We start from the raw sequence: 21455 nt of genomic DNA, 5'->3' as shown, positions 1-21455 counted from the left end.
CGAATTTTGCTATTGTTGTAGAACGTTCAATTTTCCACACACCATGACCGGTCCAGAATCTTCTCATGTGTTCCAATTAACCTCAGCAAACTGTAACCAGACTTAATAGATGTATTACAGAAAATGTGCCTGTTTCAGACCATAATTTGACAATTACTAGACCGTTACAGAGACTTAATGCCTCAGAAAACTATCCTCTCCGTCCCAAAGCCTTCCAAGCACATTCATGCTTTTTTTTTTTTCTTTCTTAAAATAAAGATCCACAATATGGCTTCCCCAGGTCTAACAAGAGGCATATGAAATCTCACAGGCACTATAAAAACATGTCAGTGGGTCGATTGTCAAAGCCAGAATCTGTGTTTGCAGTAAGAAAAGAAGTACTGTATGCAGACCCATCTGTATGAAACATGCCTCCAAATGAACAACACCACAGAAAACCCCAAAATTGGTGATGATGTATTACAAACATTTTCATGAATGAGAAGTCTCTTGAGAAAGAGCAAATAAGAAGACTAAATATGGGATTTAGGGAATACACACTGTAAAAAATACCAGAAAACCAAAAAGTAACATTAAAAGTAACATGTTTTTATGTCAACTTGTACATTTGTAGTCTATTTCTGATACAGAGAAACTTAAAAATATGTGAAACTTCTGTTACCTCCTGTTGTAACATATTCACTAGAGTCCCACTGAGCCAGAGAACCCACAGGGTTGTTTTCAGTCACAGTTGCTGGACTGTTTCTCTGGTGGCCAAACACTTAAAATGCAAAAAGTGTTACCATATAACTGTCCTTATCCATGCCCATATCATAAACAATGAAAAGATTTACAATTCCTCAAACATTGAATTTGAAGATACCTGAAGTAAGAGATGAATCTCTGTCCACAGTGTCAGAAAACAGCACCTCTACTACACCGTCCTCCGGAAATCTTGGATCTTAAATGGAGAAAAGAGTAAATGACGGCAATGTCAGGTACAGAAAAAGCTACAGTACATTGCACGGGAATGCAGGAACATCAACACACAAGTTGACAGCTGGTCTCTCTGTGATTTTTGTACACTCTCCAAAGTCACGTGACCACTTTCTGATTTTGTCTTTTTAAAAAACAATCGAGTTATTGTGTAAGGTTATAATTGCATAACAATTCAAATGACAGTCTGTGTTTGTTTTTTCTGTTTGTTTCTCAGGTCTGTCCGTTTCAGAAAGGAGGTTTAGTGAAAACTCTGAGTATATTAACCCTGAAATGAGGGAAACTCTGGGTTTCCCGTTTCAGAATGTGAGGTATGTCAAACCCGAGACTGCAGGGTAACTCAAGCCCGTTTCTAAAAGAGAGGTAACTTATACTCAGAGTCAGTAACCATAGTAACTTACTCTGTGAACCTAACCTGGTTGGGAGCAGGTTTTCTTTGGTAAACCCAGAGTTTCTTTCGATCTCCTCCCCCTTTTAAAGCGCAAGTGGTGTAACTCATTCATTAATAGTGTCATTCATTTTGATCACACAGGCACCATCTCAGGGACTAAAATGTCATATGTGCTTTTATAGAGGAAACTGTATGTGAAGAGGCTGCATTAATTCATAGGGATGTACTTTGATTTCTGGAGAGCAAGGGTTTTTATTATTTCTGTTGTTTCATTCATTTATTCATTCATTTACATATTAACTGGTTTGTTTATTGGTACCTATTTATTAATTTAAACACTTTCAGCACATTAGTAAATCCACTGTATGCAGAGCGGAAAGTGTGCCTCGCTCAAGCGCTTTCTGCCGCCATGTTTCTTTTTCCTTCCTATCGAAGCTCCATTGATCATGGCTTGTCGTAGTCGTGGTGCAAGCGCTTAACTCAAGTAAAGCCTACCCAGAGTTGATAGAACTAACTCAAATAAGCTGTTCTGAAACCAAAACCTCAAAAGTTTCACATCTCGGTGTAAATCAACTTTAGAGTTCACGTTTTAACTCGGTGTTGGTTGAACCTCCTTACTGAAACGGGCCCCAGGTGTCTTGCCTTTCATTATTGACAAAAACACTCACATGCTCGGTCACACACTCATGCACACTCATATACAGGATCAGAAAAAGAAACACCAAACTGCATTCAGAAGCTTACAGTGCAAACATATTTTGTAACACAGGCCTAAAAAGTCTAAAAACACTTTTTGGACACATTTTTTCTGACAGACATTTTCTCAGAATTAACTTTTTAAAACTTTTTAATAAATAAGTGTAGTGAGTTCCCCTCATGTTCACACAGGTATCCTAAGCATAGTTACATGTGTAGTTCAAATAAACTATGGGCATGTTTTACTAATATTTAAGTGTGCAGTTTTTGTTCATCAATTTGATCAGTATATAGATATATTTATTTATCATCTAAAACCTAACAAACCTTTTTTGTGATATTTTTTCCCTGTTTCCTGTTTAAAGTCCCGTGAAATTCAAAATAAAAATGTCTATTTTTTCAAGAAATATTGCAGCATTTATTGTAAATAGCTTACCAATGTGCCCTCATAATCTACAGTTAAAATCTGAAAATGCACTTCCGTCCTGTAGTGACTATCCTAAATGACGTAATTTAGACGGCTTGGGCGGAGCATCCGTAACTCCTTCCCTTCAACTCTCAGTCTGCTGCCAGTTCCAATTCAAAATGCAACAGCTGTTTTTATACATCCAATCAAATCACAGTGAAAAAACAAGCCACACCCATTCGAAATTCCCTTTCACTCGGAATATGGAAGTAAACACGATCGCAAATTCCGGTTCACGGGGACTTTAAAAAGCGTGGTTGTATTTTAAATAGCATTAGCACATTTTTAAATGTTGATTGGGTGTCCAAATAATCTTTTGTGTCAGGTGCCATTAGAAAATGTGATTATACCATACTAAATTTTTATGGGCAGCATGTGTAGTACCTTTGTTTGCATGATCAAGATCTTGTTTCTGAAAGAAAAGTCGGTGTCCAGACACAGTTCCCATATGAAGCTGCACACGAAACACTATCTCATACGTTCTCGTGGAAACAACATTTCGATAACACGCAATCTGCAAATGAAGAATTTGAAATGAATACAAAAATTATCTAGGAATATGATCGTGAGGGAGAGACATCTTACCATAATATCACCCTTGAGCATCTGTGGGGGTTCCACAATAAAACACGCTTTATTTTTCTGACCTACGGCAACCTGACTAAGAGTCATAAAACACACACAGCGTTTTTTTAAATACTGCAAAGGCACAATGTCATTACATCGCTCTTTGTATTATATTTTAATATTTATAGAATGTCTTACTTACTGCACTCCTGTTGTGTATTCTGTCTGCGTGCCTTCATACACTCTGATAAACAGCCTACACTCTAAAAACAAAGAAACCCAGAAGACTTTTTGCACTCTGTAATTTTGTTTATGTTGCGCTGGTCAATATGGCAGTTGTTTTGGATACAGACACCTAGCAGTGTGAATGCAGAATTTCAAAGTACTACTCATTTCTAAAATAAAAAAGTACGCCTTTTAACGCAGTTCACGTTTTTTTAAACAGCTACATGTTATATTTATGGTTGTTATACAATATATTAAAGTCCCAGTGAAATAAAAAATTGCAATGCCTATTTTTTCATGAAATATTGCAGCGTTTTTTGTAAATAGTTTATCAGCGTGGGTCATTCTCTTTTAAAAATTTGTGTGCCCTCATAATCTTTAGTTAAAATCTGAAAATGCACTCCCATCCTTTAATGACTATCCATCTTCGGATGGTAATTGTTTCTCATAAAGACGTCTGTAAAAACAAATCTGCATGGCTCGTTGGTGTTAATACTCATGCATTCGGACAAACATAAATTCACGGTGTAGGTGTGAGTTTGTAAGACCGTGATTCCGGAAAATGCACTTCTCAAGTGCTCAGTCACATGACCATTCGCACGTATTTAATAATTGTAATGGAATAAAATCAATATTATAAATGCCAATATCGAATGCTTTCATGTTTTTTTTTCTTTCAGTTCTTATCATCTCCCTCTCTGTGTAGTGAAGCAGCGATCATGATCGATCGGTCAAGTTAGCTAGAACTTATGTGAACTTGTGTGTGTGTATATGTTGTGTGTGTGCGTATATTGTGTGTGTGCGTATATTGTGTGTGCTCACGTGATGCATCTACATAATCACGTCAACAGGCGAAACATATTAAACTCTGTATCATCTGGTCATCATACAGATACGTATGAAATCATTTGAAGCTGTAAAGGGTTTACATTTATTTGCGTAGATCCACAATAACCACAAAACATTGTGCTTTTGCAAAATAAAGAAAGCCAAAAGGATGCACTTTCTGCTGTTTGTGAACTGTTTCTCTCCGTTCGCAGAAGTGAGTAGAAATAGATATTGTTTCTAAAATTATTATAACAATAGAAAGAAATAAAACAATGTGTTCACAGTTGGCAAATGGTATAAATTTAAAGTAGTTATACATTTTACAGTTTACAAAAAATATGGATGCCGCATATAGCTTAGAGGTTTTAGAAGAATTTGATGAGAAATGCTTGAGTTCACAATTCACATTCACATCTCTGACTTTTGATTGGAGACTTTGATATCAAGGCAAGTCCAAGCACAGTTTAAGACATTGTTGAGATCTTTTCTGAAATTCTAGAAGAGGCACATTATTAAATCCTAAAAATCTGAGAAGTCTCCGTTTGCACTCTTTTACTGTCTAGGAGGGAAAAAGTCACATAACTAACATAACTCATAGGCCTGGTTTCACAGACAGGGCTTAGCTTAAGACAGGACTAACCCTTAGTTAAGTTGGGATATTTAAGTTTATGTCTAACGTTACTGGTGTGCATCTCGAGACAAAACAATGGCACTGACATATTTTATGATATTTTAGGGCTAGTTTTTTTTCAGTTAAGACAGCTAAAACATTAATTTTCGTCTTGGACTAGCCTCAAGCCTTGTCTGTGAAGCTGGGCAATACAATAAAAATTAAAACTCATCAAATCACTGCACGTACGATGTGTGTATGTGTGTTTTCCTCACCTGTAGGGTGGAAGTCGGGAATGTGGTGGATATCAATGCGGTGGATGAAGACAGGGGAAGGGTTCATGTGGATCTGATGCGTGAGCAGTTTGCCAAACACCTGCACATACCTGGACCATCCACAAACACATCGGTCACTCGTATTGAGCCCACGTTATACCAGTCAACAATAAATCAAGCCTCATAACACCAGCACAAGTTCAAACAAAGTCAACAGATGAGTGGAAATTACTTGAAAAACTATATTTCACAATTTGAAACACATCAACCGGGACTTACTTACATTTACAAGGAAAAAAAGATTGTTTTCTATAGCCAAAAGGTGTCTTTGATTATGAAACCTGACAAAAAGACTTCAATCTTTTTGACATCCCAACTTGATTTATTGCAGTTTGGAGTGTGCTCAAAGAGAGCAAATGTTGTCTTTAGAGTGTTGCCAACAACAGCTACGTCCGGCAAAAGAGATTCAAGCAATTCCTATTCAGGGTAAAATAGGTCGTCAAAATGTATTGACAATAAATAAATCAAAGTTTTTTATAATCCACGTAAGTCAGAAATGCACTTCAGTCAATAACACTTCACGATGACGCCGTGAGACACATTAAAACACATTTCGTGTTCTTGTGACAATCGTGTCATAAAAGGAAAATGCTTGCATACATGCTGTGAAAATACTTTGAAATACTACTTTTGCAAAGAATGATTTTACATTTCAAATAATGTGCCTTTGCATCAATCTCATTTAAAGCAGAACTAGCTGCCATCTTGGATGGGACGTCTTTCTGAGGTTTCATTAGTCATAGGACAAAAAGGAATGGAAATGACAAAACACTAAACAGCAAGGGGGAGAAGTGAAGAGTAAAATACCTTCCGCAAATTGCACAAGAGATGGGTGGTGGAGTTGAGGATAGTGCAAAAATGAAGATGTTTCACAGAAAGAGGAAGTGAGAAAAATGTTAGGATGCCCAGAATGCAAAGGGACATTTCCTCTCGTGTGTGGCAGTGAACCACCATCCCGAAGGAAACCTTCACTCGTTTCCAACTGTTGACTGACCAACAGCACCAACATCTCATGTTTACAAAACCAATACTGGGGCTTGCTGTCACATTGTGAAGTTGGCACAAGGGTTATAGCCTACTGTCTCGGAGTAAAAATAACATTTTGAGTCAAAATGTGTTTTTCTAGCAATGGCCTGGTTTATTTGTTTAAAAAAATCTGGTCAAAACAAAACTGAATTTTGTTCTCTAAATTAATATTCAACTATCATCATAATTTTGTAGTTGTTGGGTTAAAAAGTGAACCACAGTAACACATTAAGCCAAGGTTCAGCTATATAATATAAATAAATTAGTCAGTCGTGTTGTCATGTGTGTTATAAATCTTAAGTATAAAGTTTATTAATAAGAATTTCAAATAATGGTTTGATATTTTGTATGTTTTCAACTTTTACAGTTTCAAAATAGTTTTATTTTTTAGATTTTGCTCAAAAGCCTAGAATATGACAACCTGCTCCACTATATAGGCAAAATGTTTGTGTGTGTGTCCCATCCTTTCTCCTGAGGTTTCCCATTTATTTAATTTTTAACACTTTACAAAAGAAATGTCCAAACCCCTATTAAGAGCAATGAAGTTAAATGCACAAGTAAAAGAGTCTTACCTTTTTTGAGATGGTGTCATGAGATTTTCCATTTTATCACTGCAGAATTTTTTCATGGTGTAGAGATCCAATGCTTGTTCCTCACTCATGAACACAACGAGGGATAGAGAGAACATTAAATACAGATCACTTGATTAATATTTGATTGCAACCTTCTGCTGTCAAATATTTTTATATAATAGGTATAGACCATCCTTTTATAACTGTATAACGTGTACAGTATATACTGAATATTGATATTAATGCCCTATAGGCCTATACATAATGGCTCAGTTTCACAGACAATGTGTGAAGTGATAGCTCACCCAAAAATACAAATTCTGTCATCATTTACTCACCCTTTGGTCGTTTCAAACATGTATGACTTTTTTTCGCAGAACACAAAAAGAGATGTTTTGAAAAATGTTGTTAACCGGCACCCATTCACTTGCATTGGTTTTGTGTCCATACAATAGAAGTGAATGGGGTCCAGTGCTGTTCGGTTACCAGCTTTCTTCAAAATATCTTCTTTTGTGTTCTGCAGAAGAAAGAGAGTCATAAAGGTTTGAAATGACAAGAAGGTGAGTAAATGATGACAGAACTTTCATTTTTGGGTGAACTAAAAACATGAACTAAAAACATCTTTCGTAAATAAAAACAAATTGCACTGACATATCATAAAATATATTTTTTGTCTCAAGATGCACATCAGTAATGTTTTTTCTAAGGCATGTTTACTACTTAAATGTCTTAACTTAACTAAGCTTATCAGCTTTTCATAATCAGATATTATTCTGATGTCTATAAATTGAAATCTATAAATCTAAAACTATAGTCAACAAATCCCTTTAAACAGACTGAATTGCAGATGTTTTAAGAACTACTTTTAAAGCTTCTAAATCCAGACAACATATAAATGTATAATAAACATCTTAAGAATCTAAGCTCACGTGAGAAAGTGTTTGTCTTCTAATGATATTTTGACATGTTCACAATGGGTATGAATTGCTAAGTTTTACCTGGTGGAAACATTACACAGTTGTATGTAAGAAGATATCACCACACCCACTCTGTCTTTGCTGCCCTGTAAAAGACAGGAAGAAATTAACCAACCAACCATATTATTTCTGTAGAATGGAATCGCAGTTCTAAAGATTTTCCAAAAACAAGTTTCACATTTTCTAAAGAATCATGAGTGGCCAACTAAGATGTGACAATACTCTTTTTCCCCTGATGTCTCTCTGATATTCAAGTGACTATGGTTTAGGCTCTCAAGGGGTCTCTTGGGCCTCACAAAGGGCCTCTGTACACCGTACCAAGTTTAAAGAGCTCACCGTCATGTTTTAATGATATTGTGGTGTGTAAATAAGGACACTGAGGTCCCACATGATCTCTGTACAGTGTCCTCCATACACTAAATTAAAGTGATAGTTCACCCCAAAATAAAAATTCTGTCATCATTTACTCTCTGTCTTGTCATTTCAAACCTTTATGAGTTTCTTTCTTCTGCAGAACACAAAAGAAGATATTTTGAAGAAAGTTGGTAACCGAACAGAATTCCCCCCATTCACTTCTACTGTATGGACACAAAACCAATGCAAGTGAATGGGGGGCACTTAAGTATTCTGCAGCATTCTGCAAAATTTTCTGAAAGAAAATCATACAGGTTTGAAATGACAAGAGGGTGAGTAAATGATGACAGAATTTCTATTTTGGGGTTAACCATCAGCATTAGCCATAGAAGGTGTACACAGTACACACAGGAAGTTTACACAGTATAAAATAAAAAAGAAAAGTGGAAAACATTCAACAAATGAAAGAGTTGATGTCTCACTTTGCAGTGTAGCAGCAGTATATGTTCAGGGTGTGTGCTGAGCCAGACGTTCATGTTTTTACACAATGAACACAGCAGGTGAAGTGATGGTGCATGCTGCTCCGGCCAGCCCATGTCCATCACCTAACAATCAATGATATGAAACAACTGTTATACAGTACATAACCTCACATCATCTGTAACAATCATGACAGATTAATTACCCTGGGATTTATCCTGTTGAGAACATCTGTGCGTTCGGATAAGTTGATGATCTGCATGCAGAAAAATAAAGAGTTGGGACCTCAAAAGACCCCAAAAAACCAGTAACACCTGAAATGTAGCCATACTAGGTGCTAGTTATCAATTTTTTATACCAGTGAATATTTTTTCTTACAAGTAAATGTATGTACCGTAAAATCCTGGCTACAAAAAAAAACTACTCTCACAGTTTATCAAACACATTGACCTTCTGTGACAACATGCCCCAATACAAAACCACTGGTATATATACCAGTGATATATTTCTCTTTTTTAAATAAATGTATGTATAGCTACAAAAAAGCCATTGAACTTTTTCATAGTTTACTGACCTTTTGTGAAAACATGTCCCAATACAAAACTACTGCCAGAGAAAACACTTACAGTAGATTTGGATGTTTGACCCAAAAGCTTACAGTTTCATTCCCTATATGCACAAATCAATCAAAAGACATTTTGTGATTGATGTACTGTTTTTTTCTGTTGTTGTTTATCTTGGCTACTCACTGTGTATTGATCAGAATGTTTAGACTGCAGCATCTGCGTGATACTGCGCAGGCTGTGCTCATGGGTTTGCTCGGAGCAGGACTGGTGGAAGGTTACAGCGATGATTCGCTCTGTAATGTAGTTGAGGTCAAACTCAGATCCCTCCGCCATCACAATGCTGTTCGCTCATGTGAGGAGATCTACAGAGAGAGAGAGAGAGAGACTGGCTTTAGTTCAATTATGTGCAGGACTACAAGCAATAATTTAGGTGGAAATGATGTAAGGATGAGCACATCTGTAAAGATCCATGAAAAATCTGTAGCAGTTGAAAGTCAAGAGGCAGCTGGATATTTTCCTCAAACCCATGGAGAGATATAAGCATAGCAAAGCTTGAAAGCATGTAAGGCACCTTTTAGGCCTAGTAAGACCACTTACATTTAATCATGAAATGTTTGCACACAATCTTTCCAAAGATTTGTATACATGCAATGCAGGTTCCAATTAACCTAATTCTTGCAACAAAAAAAATGTACTCTACTTCACTTTTTGATATAACACACGTCATACACACAGGGTTGCAAAGTCTTGTGAAATTGTGCTGCAGTACTTTTAAACTTTTGCCACGGGTTGTTTTTTATTCCGTGGGTTAAAGGTGAAAAAAATGTATTCATCTGCAGTGATTTTTAAGTTGTGTATGATAACAGATGTGCAGTGGCATAGCAAACCAGCCACAAGCCCATGCCCGGGTTCTCCCTCTGTTCGTTCGCAATTGCGTTTCCTACCTTCCCTTCCGTCTGCTCGCGATAGGCTCAAATATACCTGGATGAGGAACCCCAGTCCCCCCCGGGACCATATGCACCTGCTACACCACTGAGATTGTGTATGATTACTACTATACAGTTATTTGAAGAGGAAATTGTGTGTAATACATAACATTGACTGTAAAACATGTATTTTTGGGTATAGATGTGGCATATTTTGAGTTTTTGTATTTGGGCTGGGGTCCTTGGGCTAGTTCTGACTGGCCTTTTGGCTGGTTTTGTTATGCAGATCTGGCAACCCTGCCTTTACAAGTATTATGTTGTTCGTTCCTATACAGTACAGTGAGGTTTTTAAATTCTGAGACACTTTTTTTTTTAAATCTAGGATGTAAAATGCTGTTCTCTAAAATACAGACTTTTTGTCATAATTTTGAGGACTTTAGGGAAGTTTATGACATGAAGAAGAAACGAATTTTGGTCAAATTTGTTATTTTGACCATGTTTACTTAGATTTTGTAAAGGTCTGGCCTTTTTGTACCAAGCATGCTGGGATAACATAATTCATAATAAATACAAGTATTCTCACTCGTTTTTATTGATTGGAATCAGACTTTATGACTAATCGTTGTTGTTTACATGTATTTATCAATCTGATCACACTCCTTTGGGCAAGTACTTTAGGTGACTTGTCATTTCTCTCTTTTTTTAACACAAATATAACACTAACAATAGAACATTCTTATTTAAAGAAGAGTACAGTTCATAATTCTAATGTGTGAACATACAGCACTACAAAACACATCACACAACTTCAAAACAAGACATCCCATGAGCCTTAGCTGACATTTGCCTGACCCTGACGAGGCGACTGCGAAGAAGCAAAAACAGATCTATTGAACTTAAGTGAGATTCAAACATAGAAAATCAGATGGTCTCTTTTGTTAGCTGACCTGATACAAAGTAGACACGCCTATTGACAACACAAAAAGAGAGAGATAAAAAAAAGAGAGGGGACTGTTTTCAGTTCTCTTCTCCATTTATATCGTATCTAAGTATATCGGTCTTCTAAGTATGACTCTTCATGCCTAGCCACACAGTTCTAAATATACAGATTTCCCACTTCAAGATTTTTTTACAATCACTGTAAAATGGAAAATAATACAACACTGCATATAAAGGTGTGGTTGTGCGCATTTGATCTGCTCCCTGTGTTCCTTTTAAACACGTGATCAGATTTCTCAAAGTAAAAACATTATCTAACTTTACTTTACACAATGCACACCGAGTCCATGTGGTCCATGACAGTAGCTCTGTCTGATATAAGTGGTATACGTGCATTTGGTCACTTATCTGTTTAACCTGTGCTTAACCCTTAACCCCTTCAAATCTCTTTCCGGTAAACTCTCCAACCGCTGTATAACAGACAAGACAAAATGCAAATGATGTACTGACTGCTCACCTGAGATGTAGTGTACATGCTAAATATACATCTTACTGTACATGCCATATACAGAACACAAGTTAAAGAACTTACCTTTTTAAAAATGCCAAAAACCAAATCCCTGGCTGATACCTCCACACAATAGTCCACTCCTGACAATGAAAGAAAAGAATATGGCAAAAGAAAAGAGACAGAGAGAGAGAGGTTTTGCCTGGATTGCAACGAAGGTCACATGTACTTTGGCCGCTGGGGTGTGCGTGCGTGTTCGTCTGTTGTCAGCACTGCTTGTGTGGTAAGCATGAGTAAAATAACATTACCAGGGGAACACACCTCTCTGTCACAATGCAAAAACCCTTGAGTCATGCAAGAGACATATGATGGGGTTATTCTGAATACTTGATTTTTCTCAAGGGCTATAGAGCTTCATAAAGAGACTTCACTAGATATAGAGAAATCATAATATTTTAATATGTGCTAATTAATTCACGACCTCACAGACGTTTTTCCAGGTGTAGACTGTAACTAGGTCATAATGGTTAAATATTACCCGCATGTGCGTTCCACATCACTGCTGTAAGATGACTGCCAATCACAAACTGAAAAACACTGCGGAGGACGTGCAGAATATTTTTTTCTGTTTCTGGTTTTTATAAACCGAAACGTGTCAAAAAAGTTCATTTCTGTTTAAAAAAAAGTTCAAAAAGTAATGCTTGTGAACATATCAACTATTTATTTAATCCCAAATGTGGTGAACTGTGATTTGACAAACAACTCTGTACCCATATCGAATGCTTGAAAATATTTTTTATTTCTGTAAATTATAAAAAAAAAATCCTGAGGTCATTCTTTCAGCATTAAGGCTATTTAAGGTCAAACTTCATAGTTTTTTTAAAGGTCACGACTGAGGAGCTGCTAAAAGCGAAGCAGCAAAGATGTGTATTTGCTGTCCCCTACTGGAAAAACAGTCATGGAGAAATAACAAACCTAAAATCTCAAGCATAATTCATTGTTCAATATCCAATTCATATCAAAATGAAACATCCTAACTAATAGCCAATACTTTCCTCTTACAACTTTTTATTTTCTATTTCACACTAATAGAAAATGTACTTTAACGCTCACAGTTAAAATGTTTAAAAATGTAAAAAAAGAACATATTTTTATATTTTGTTTATATACATCTAGTCCAGGAGTTAAGGACATAGTCCATGTTTTGAATACAAAAGCTAGACATAAGTATCAGGATGAAGACGTGCATTCTGGGAGTTTTTAGGTTGTCTTTGTTCGGCTTCATAGCGGCTACGCTCCTTAAAGTAGCGACTGACATCTCGAAGTGTTTGACCAGTAAAAACGCCCCCAATTGCGTACAAAATTGCTGTTATGAGTCCGAAAAGTGCGACAGCTGCATCCCCCCCGCTTACGCTACAGTTCATCCAGGTATATCCGTGACGGGCGTAAATCCGCTCGCGCCGATTGCACACGTCGGTTGAGTTCACAGAGATCACAAAATGCAGGTACAAGCCCACGGCAACCACGTACGCCACCCCGCCGATTATTTGGAAAGCAAACTGTCCAATCAGCAGCTTTCGTGGTAGTCGGTGGGCGGGTTTGGTGCTGGCGACAACGAACAGGAGTGAAAGTGCGGCAAACGTGAGGCTGAAGGCCACGCCCCCATAGACACCAGGCGCTCTCATTTGTCCATACTGCATGTCAAGATCACGTACTTGCTGAAGCTCCGTCCCTTCAAAAGGAATCATGGCGTCGATGAAGCTCCCTCCGCCCATGCCCATCGCAGACATGCCCATCTGAGACATGTGAGCAGCCACTACGCAGATCAGCACCAACACATTGGTCAGGATAGCGCATATCAAAATAATACCTGAAACACAATTATACCATCAATATGGTGCAAGACACACATTATATCTCCAAGTGGCCTTGAAGAATAAGTATGTTAGTATTTGTCTGTAAAAATGACTGAAAATATTATTAATTTGTTATAATATTATACTGTATATTATATTTATTTTGTTTAATTTGCTTTTATTAATTAAACGTAAATAAATTAAATACTCTCATTACTATTTTTACATTTCATTTTGATGTCATTTAATCTTATGTTTCATATTATATTTATTATAAATTGTTTTCTTTCTTTGTGTATTAATACTTGTATGTGAATCTTTATGTACATTTATAACATGGCTCTCTGCAATGCTTGATTTTGACTGTACATCATTATTCTCTTATACTATATGTGTTTTCTAAGACACCTTTTAGAAATGTCAAATAATATGACACCTACTTAATACAGTAAGTATCCTGCTAACGTTTACAATTATTTTCCTGTGGTGTATGTTTATTTAAATTAGGAATGAGGGTGAAAATAGCATTCTTCATGAAAGATTTGTATCAACAGGCCTAAAAAAGCTCAACCGGTTAGACCAGCACAGAAGGAAGGGGGAAATGTTTGATGTTTGAAGGCGTGTCATACACTAGAGTGAAACTGCCGCATGTTAAAGAGACGTGATCCAACACCCGTGTTTAGAGAAATCTCTTAGACAGGTTGTTGAATACTTTGACATAGTTGTTTTAATACACAAATTTAAACATCCCTAACGCAAACATACTGCAACCCGTAGCTTTTTATCTCTATGTTTCTGTGTTTCATGCAAGTCAATGCTTACCTCTCCTGGAACAGATGTAAGAGCATTTTGACTCCTGATGTTCCTCTCGAGGAACACTCCTTTCATGTCTCTGAGATCCTTGTGGGTAATATGATGACTCGTTGGACGTCCTAAGACAGACACAAAACCATTGATGTTAACATTCCCTAAAGGCAAACATATATTCAAGTCATAGCCTACAGGACCAGGGCCAGTGTAGGACCAGATACCACACTGTCAGCACAATACTGTTATAGAGATGACAGTGTTCATCATTTGTAGTTTAAATCAAGTCTGTGATGTTTTGCATTCATAAGCATTTTTCAGAACAATAATAGTGCTCGTTGCAAAACTTTTGATGTTTATTTATTTGCCTATAGACCGTTTCATCGGACGCGCGTGTGCCTGACCCCCAGTTAACTTCCGGTTCGTGTTTGGCTAGTGTCTAATGCTGTTGTTCACACCAAACTCGAACAATCGCTTTCCACGCTCTTTATTACTCTCGGGAAGAGTTCGTTATTTTCACGTGAGTGGCGCGATCTGACAAATATTTTCAACCTTAGAGGAAGACGAGCAGCAAACGCCCCGATTTGGACTGCCTGCCACGAGTTTGCGTCTATACGAGTCTTTGCATTGACTTTGTATGTAATTTACTCACGCCAAACGCTTAATTCGTGCTTGGCGTGAACCCAGTTACAAATAATATGACTACTTATATTTTGTTTAATTTATATTAATATTCATTTGTATTATTATTTTACTGTCTCATAATTGTATTAAATAAACAATTAGTTGAATTTTGTTGTATGTTCATTTTATTAAATAAACAATTTGCTGAATGGGTCCTGTAGTTTTGACACATTTAAACAAACCGTATGTTACATCTAGCGGTTGAGCTTGGTATCGCAGTCTAAATACTAAATATTGGAGAGACAAGTTTCGCCAAGTAACAGTTCTTCTCGGTTTCATTTGATTGTTATTAGAAATAATCTACAGGCACTCTATTGTTTATGAATGTGTACCGGAAGTTCAGCTGGGGTAAAAAATAATGTTTGTTTATGTTGTTAAGATCAGAGCCATTGAGAGAGAGAGTCGCATCAACTCCGTTGACTCCAATGGAACAGTTTTTTCACAGCAATGGCGGTTCATGGAGGTTTGCAATAGTTACTGGTAATGCATGGAGCTGCGGCTAAACAGACCAACTGAGGTAAACTTTTAACCCATTTAAAAACGTAAGTCATTTAATGAATAAAAAAGAAATAAAGCATTTAAAGAGAAAACATAACTTCCTGGAACTATCATGGAGCATTCAGAATCACGTGACACCTGACATTTTTAAACTTCCGATGGCGCAACTCTCTCGATGAAATCGTCTATACAGCTGTTAGGGACTTAAAACGTTAGAATATGTAAATAATAAAAATGCATTAAAAACGAAAACCAACAATGCCTAATGATAAATAAGACAAATATGTTGCTTACAAAAGTGGGTCCAGTATGTTCTCTGCCCTTTATTCAATAATATATACGATGTGATATACGACCCCAAATATCGCAAATATTTCTTTGTTTAATTGCGAATGTTTCTCACACACCTGCCACTGGTCGTTCGTCGGTCATTTGGACTGTCCCTTCGGCTGCGGGCATCTCTCTCTCTCTGCTCACCATGGTCTCCTCCGTTTCTTTCTCTGTGCGCGCGGTTGTTTCTGGGTGGCTGGCTCATGGCTTCAGTAAATGAAGGGAGTGATTTTGGAGGTGTTTTGTTGCAGTCACACCCGTTTGAAGGGCGAAATAAGTTTCAAGGAAATATCGTCTATAGTGTAGAAAAAGGTAAAATCACAAAATGAACACCACAGTAGGCCTACACATTTGCATATACTTATATACTTACATTTACAAACGCTTTAAATTCGAGATGACCTACTGTAACATTTTGCCGTAAGAGCCAATAATAGTATGACATGAGACATTTAAAAAATATACAAGTTTCTTCGTCACATCACAATCCAAGGTTTTGCTAAAGACGTTTAATAAAACATGTAGGCTAAATAAATAAGATTCACTCTAAACAAATAAAAGATTCCCTCTAACACAGCGCGCGCACCTGCGCGTCATAGAAAGTATCGGTAAACAAGTTTCTGTTGTCTTCTTTCATTTAACTCGACCTGGATTGAAACAACATCAAACTTTCCTAAATACACGAAACACAGTTTATAAACACACCGTACGACGACAACAATAACTTACTTGCTTGAAGCACGCCGATTACATTTGTTTGTACATAGGAAATCCAAATTCCATTTTTTCCGCAAACAACAGATTTTGACCGAACCTCGTCATCCACGTGATCTCGCGATGATACCTGATGCTCTCGTTACGTACCTTTGGAATGGGCGGGGTTCAGATGATGAGCAGGTAGCAGACGCCGTAACCAAACGTGGTCAAATCCGTTATCTGTTGACGGTGCAGACTGTTCGACGTAGCCTTTTATATGAGAGCGATTCAAAAGCATAGCTTGCCTTACAAACACCTTTACTAACTATTTCCTAAAATCCGCTGATTTCTCTATTGAGGCTGAGAAGCAGTGGTCGCTGCTAAATAGCCTACGTCACTCAGTTTTGTCTGAAGCGGTGTCTGGCTGTTGCTCAAGGCTTCGGGATGTCTTGACCAAAAATGTAGGCAATGTAAGCAGCTTGCATCTCTGTTTCAGTGTCAGTTGTTAAGACCTCACAGCATGAAAGACTAGTTAACAGAATACATCTGTCAGACGAAGACACTGGTATCTTTAGGCTATTTGTTCGTGTTTGTTTTCCTTTTTAGTGCATTGCGGTCAAAACTTTGCATTTATGTCTGTCTTTTTAGCAAAGTTTTGTACTGCACAGTGGTCAACTACAGTTGTTTTTATTGTGCTTTGTAAATAAAATTTGATTGATTGATTTGTGGGTTTCTATTGAGATACTACATTTCTCAGCAGTCCCTTTAAGCTATAAAAGATGTTATGACTACTGTAAGGTGCTTTAAAGATACTCTGCAGGAGACATTGCTTGATTTTCAATGCATTAATTGAACGTTTCCACTGTCTAAAACAGGGATTTTCCAACTTTTCTGTCAGCTGAACCCCTTTTGACCTAAATTATTTACTTGAATCTCCCTGAAGAGGTGTAGGGTACAACGGGGCTAAAGGCTAAATGGGGTAAAAGGCCCCTTTGATTTTATTTGTCTGTAAACCACTACATGGCACACAACAAATACTGTAGCACTTTCCAAAACATGCACTTTTCCCTCTGCATGTGGGTATTCAGCTGATCTTTGACATGATCGCGGGCAGCAGCGCAAAATTGATTTGGTGCTAATTTGATCTAATATTTAATGTTTTTCAAAATGTAGATTTAAGCAGTAGGCTACATGAGAATGGCTAAAATTGCTCAATATATTTGAGATTAAGGTCTTGTTAATGATTTTCAGTTTTGTTCAAGTTAATTAAAGCAACAATTTTCAATAACAGAAGAAAGTGTAAAAGAATGGTATTTGGGGTATAAAGCCCAACTAAATGAACATGATAATAAACAACTGGCTGACGTTTCCATTTGTTGATATGAAATGGTTATAGATTCAGATGGTAAATATCATATATTAAGTTGTGTGTCCGATATAATCACCTGTTTATAATGAACCATTATATTTAAAATATAATATTAATCCTAATATCATAAAATATAATTTATTCTTACTACTGTAAACCTATATTAAATTATTATGAGATCTCCAATGCCAATCTCTTTACTTTTTTAAAATAATTTGTTTCTGTTTTTATATATTGTGATATTAACATATTTTAATGACAGTGTATTTATTGAACAAAAATAGTACAAATTTTGCTAAAGTTATCGTTTTGAACAAGTATTTAGGCTACTTAAACAATATCAAAACCATATTATGTTATCTAAAGTATTTGTATCAACTGTGTGCTTTTTAAACAAAATTGTATGATTTATTTTCACACAAAATCTGTTGCTCCATAAATGTTTAATACAAAGTTAAACATTTTTTTTTTCTGCAAACATACATTATGGGTGTAGTGACAAGCACATTGTTTCTTACGGTGTGTGTGTTTATCCCAGCTGTACCCTACCTACCCTGGGGCACATTGGGGCAGTCGTGGCCTAAATCGGACTCGTGACCAGAAGGTTGCCGGTTCGATGCCCTGCAATTCCCTCATGAACCACTAGGGGTTACGAATCCCAGTTTGGGAAACCCTGGGGTGCTTCTCAATTCTTATTTGTGCATCCTCGTTTCCTTTCCTCGCGTCGTAGCTCCACCCCTTCAGATGCGAGAGAAGGGAACAAGGAAAAGTTAAGTGACCTATTTGTCAGATATGGTGACCCATACCTGAAATGTGACCTCTGCTTTTAACCCATCCAGAGTATAGTGAACACACGCACAGCAAGTCGTGAACACACGTACACCCGGAGCAGTGGGCAGCTATCACTACAGCCCCCAGGGAGCAAGTGGTAAGGTGCCTTGCTCAAGGTTACCCGCCGATCCTGGGAACCAAACCGGCAACCTTCTGGTGACGAGTCCAACTCTCTAACCATTAGGCCATGACTGCCCCCAGCGTCGTCAATTAATGATGACTGTACACATTGCACATTGCAAATATAAAAAATAAAGTTAAATACATACTTTAGGCAGATTTCATAATCCAGTAATTTAGGCAGTAATTTTCACAATAAAATAAATTATAAACATGCTTAAAAGAGGTCAGACATTTATTTAAGGTAGGCTATGTCAAATATATGTTATATATAAATATTGACTATATTAATATATTAACTATATGAATATTAACTATACTGTCTGAAATAGGTATACATTTACAAAAAAAGCGTAATTATCACATTTATGTATGCTGGAATATAATCTAAAAATGTGACGATATGCAGGGGGAGGAGAATTATACGCGCGTCAGGTTTAGTGGCTAAAACACTTCCTCAAAGGAAACACCTGTGTATCCTCGCTCGTGACACCTCAGAAAGCCCATCTCTCCTCGATCCTCGCTTCCTCCCAGTGCAATTAGAGAATTGAGTCCTTAAAGATGGCTGTGCTCGATCGGTTTCCGGGTTATAGGATGGAGGAGCGAGGAAACGAGGAGGCATATTGAGAAGCACCCCTAGTCTAAGACAAACAGTTTGTTATTTTTAGTATAATGAGAGTGTACTTGAGTTTAAATAGCTTGCTTAAATTAGTTTTTATACAACAGCTATGTAGGCTATAAGGAGAGCTATTTTGTTATATTGATTTTGAATAGATTAATGAGCCTAATTAACATAATTAATTTGCAGGCCTGTGCCCTCAGCTGTTGTTTGAGAAAGTCGTTTGGCTTCTATTTTCCCCAATGTACTGAGAAATATAGCCAAATGAAATGATTGCAAACACTTCTCCTTCCTGAGATCTCATCAGCTGTGTACATTTGCCAGGGGTAAGAGATATCTTTAAAATATGTTTGCAAAGACAGCAGTTGTGAAAATCATAATTTCAAATGTTTATTTATTGCACCACGAAAAATAAGATAATGGCATCTGCATTATGTGTCTCCCAATTTGAACGTTAAAACTCAAATAATGTGAATTTAATTTCTTGCTGGTTCTGGTAAAGGTGTACTGAAAATGGATTCTGGCTTTGAGGATCTTGAACTGAGAGAAGCTCAGAGAGAGTATCTGGACTTTCTGGATGATGATGTAAATCCTCTTATTTATATTTTTTATCCATTATTTTTGACTTGTCACACTTTTATGTTTTTCTGTTACATTTGACAGAATCTTATGTATTTTTATCATTTATAGCAAGACCAGGGTATCTATCATGAAAAGGTGAGAAGTATGGTATCTGAGGGCCAGTGTCGACTTACTGTAAACATCAATGATCTGCGACGGAAAAGTGAAAAAAGAGCCAAAGAGTGAGTATTATAGACTTATTTAAGGCCTTCGCACAGATTTTCAGACAGATGTACGACATTATCCATGAATTGGTCCTTGAATCTGTGAAGTGGCCCAATGATATGATTTATGCAGTTTTTGTGGACTGTGCCCTCAATAGATTACTGAAGAATGCCTTTGTTGAGCTGGTGGCGTTTCAGAGAGCCCTGAAGGATCTTGTGGCTTCAATAGATGCCACTTATGCAAAACAGTTTGAGGAGTTCCATGTTGGCTTTGAGGGCAGTTTTGGGAGCAAACATGTCTCTCCGCGAACTCTAAGTGCACGTTTTTTGGGAAACCTTGTGTGCGTGGAGGGCATTATGACCAAATGTAAGTGACATTTTAATTAATTCTATATATTATCATTGCATTTTTTAACTATAGTTGATAATGTTGTAATTTAGTTTCTATACAGTATTCTTCAAAAGTGGTTCTGTTTGATATTGGGTCCTAAATCTAATATTTTAGATCATGATTAAAAATAGAAACCACAGGTTGTTCTGTAACTTTTGTCGTGACTGTAGGTTCATTGGTCAGGCCCAAGATCATGCGCAGTGTCCACTACTGTCCAGCCACCAAGAAAACCTTGGAGCGAAAATACACAGATCTTACCTCATTGGATGCTTTTCCTTCCAGCGCCATCTATCCAACAAAAGTGAGTTGTGTGTTTAGTGGGAACGTGCTGATGTGGTTTATATAAAGGACTATTCTATCCAGATCAAATTTACTGTATTTTTATAGCATTTTCACAATTTTGCATTGTTGCAAAGCAGCTTTACATAATAAGCATTTCTGTCAGGTTCACTACTGTCAAAATGATTAACAATAAACGTGAATAACAAAATCAAAAGGACATGATTGGCTGATAAGATAACCATAATGATAACACTCACTGGTTTAATTCTGCAATGACATGATATACAGATTCTTTGTATGTGTAGGATGAAGAAAACAATCCCCTGGAGACAGAGTTTGGGCTGTGTTGCTATAAGGACCACCAGACACTCACCCTTCAGGAGATGCCAGAAAAAGCCCCCGCTGGACAGCTTCCACGTTCGGTCGACATCATTGCAAATGATGACCTCGTCGACAAGGTGAAACCAGGTGACCGTGTGCAGATTGTAGGTGTCTACCGATGCTTACCTGCTAAACAGGGTGGCTTCACTTCAGGAACCTTCAGGTGTGTGTTTGGACCCTCACATATTATCTACTGTATGTTTAAATTTTCGGTCCTCTGACTGACTTGTGATTCCCTGCAGAACAATTCTGTTGGCTAACAACGTGAAACTTATGAGTAAGGAGATCGTGCCAACATTCTCTGCAGATGATGTTGCCAAGATCAAGAAGTTTTGCAAAACTCATTCTAAAGTAAGAGCTGTGGT

At 37.1% G+C, this 21455-nt stretch overlaps 3 protein-coding genes across 4 annotated transcripts in view; 1 reads left to right on the top strand and 2 right to left on the bottom strand.

Annotated features, from left to right (window-relative positions):
• The window catches only part of si:ch211-191a24.3 (tensin-3), a 44423-nt gene extending 32753 nt beyond the window's left edge, over positions 1–11670 (bottom strand). Inside the window, exons 1-12 of one of the 2 annotated variants that reach the window (XM_057352684.1) lie at positions 11526–11670; positions 9252–9430; positions 8708–8758; positions 8505–8627; positions 7690–7754; positions 6692–6775; positions 5034–5143; positions 3298–3358; positions 3114–3189; positions 2913–3042; positions 863–940; positions 662–760 (exon numbers count right to left, since the gene is read on the bottom strand). In XM_057352684.1, the coding sequence (XP_057208667.1) occupies positions 662–760; positions 863–940; positions 2913–3042; positions 3114–3189; positions 3298–3358; positions 5034–5143; positions 6692–6775; positions 7690–7754; positions 8505–8627; positions 8708–8758; positions 9252–9401 (1027 nt within the window). In that variant the 5' untranslated portion in view covers positions 9402–9430; positions 11526–11670. Of the gene's footprint in view, positions 1–661; positions 761–862; positions 941–2912; positions 3043–3113; positions 3190–3297; positions 3359–5033; positions 5144–6691; positions 6776–7689; positions 7755–8504; positions 8628–8707; positions 8759–9076; positions 9107–9251; positions 9431–11525 lie in introns of those variants that run through there. The other variant, XM_057352685.1, reaches the window with a different exon arrangement.
• Positions 11671–12218: 548 nt separating this feature from the next.
• si:ch211-191a24.4 (uncharacterized protein LOC100150331 homolog) lies at positions 12219–16458 on the bottom strand. Its single transcript, XM_057352689.1, has 4 exons — positions 16346–16458; positions 15694–15911; positions 14120–14229; positions 12219–13311 (listed from the first exon to the last, which is right to left on the bottom strand). Exons 2-4 carry the CDS (start codon positions 15819–15821, stop codon positions 12659–12661), a joined length of 891 nt encoding a protein of 296 aa, XP_057208672.1. The 5' UTR covers positions 15822–15911; positions 16346–16458; the 3' UTR covers positions 12219–12658.
• A 3016-nt stretch (positions 16459–19474) lies between these two features.
• mcm3l (MCM3 minichromosome maintenance deficient 3 (S. cerevisiae), like) overlaps positions 19475–21455 on the top strand; it is a 6277-nt gene continuing 4296 nt past the window's right edge. Inside the window, exons 1-7 of the mRNA XM_057352686.1 lie at positions 19475–19577; positions 19754–19836; positions 19942–20054; positions 20195–20403; positions 20598–20728; positions 21015–21253; positions 21333–21441. Of these exons, the coding sequence (XP_057208669.1) occupies positions 19765–19836; positions 19942–20054; positions 20195–20403; positions 20598–20728; positions 21015–21253; positions 21333–21441 (873 nt within the window). The 5' untranslated portion in view covers positions 19475–19577; positions 19754–19764. The remainder of the gene's footprint in view (positions 19578–19753; positions 19837–19941; positions 20055–20194; positions 20404–20597; positions 20729–21014; positions 21254–21332; positions 21442–21455) is intronic.

This window comes from Triplophysa rosa, linkage group LG15 (assembly GCF_024868665.1).
Source record: "Triplophysa rosa linkage group LG15, Trosa_1v2, whole genome shotgun sequence".
Taxonomy (NCBI): domain Eukaryota; kingdom Metazoa; phylum Chordata; class Actinopteri; order Cypriniformes; family Nemacheilidae; genus Triplophysa; species Triplophysa rosa.
This window is presented reverse-complemented; position numbering and strand designations above follow the sequence as displayed.

Excerpts from the sequence above, each read along its gene's own strand:
- si:ch211-191a24.4 (XM_057352689.1), bottom strand. The coding sequence starts at position 15,821 with ATGAGCCAGCCACCCAGAAACAACCGCGCGCACAGAGAAAGAAACGGA. Across the intron at positions 14,230-15,693 it reads CGACGAACGACCAGTGGCAG|GACGTCCAACGAGTCATCAT; the intron begins GTGTGTGAGAAA and ends TGTCTGTCTTAG. Across the intron at positions 13,312-14,119 it reads TTACATCTGTTCCAGGAGAG|GTATTATTTTGATATGCGCT; the intron begins GTAAGCATTGAC and ends ATTGTGTTTCAG.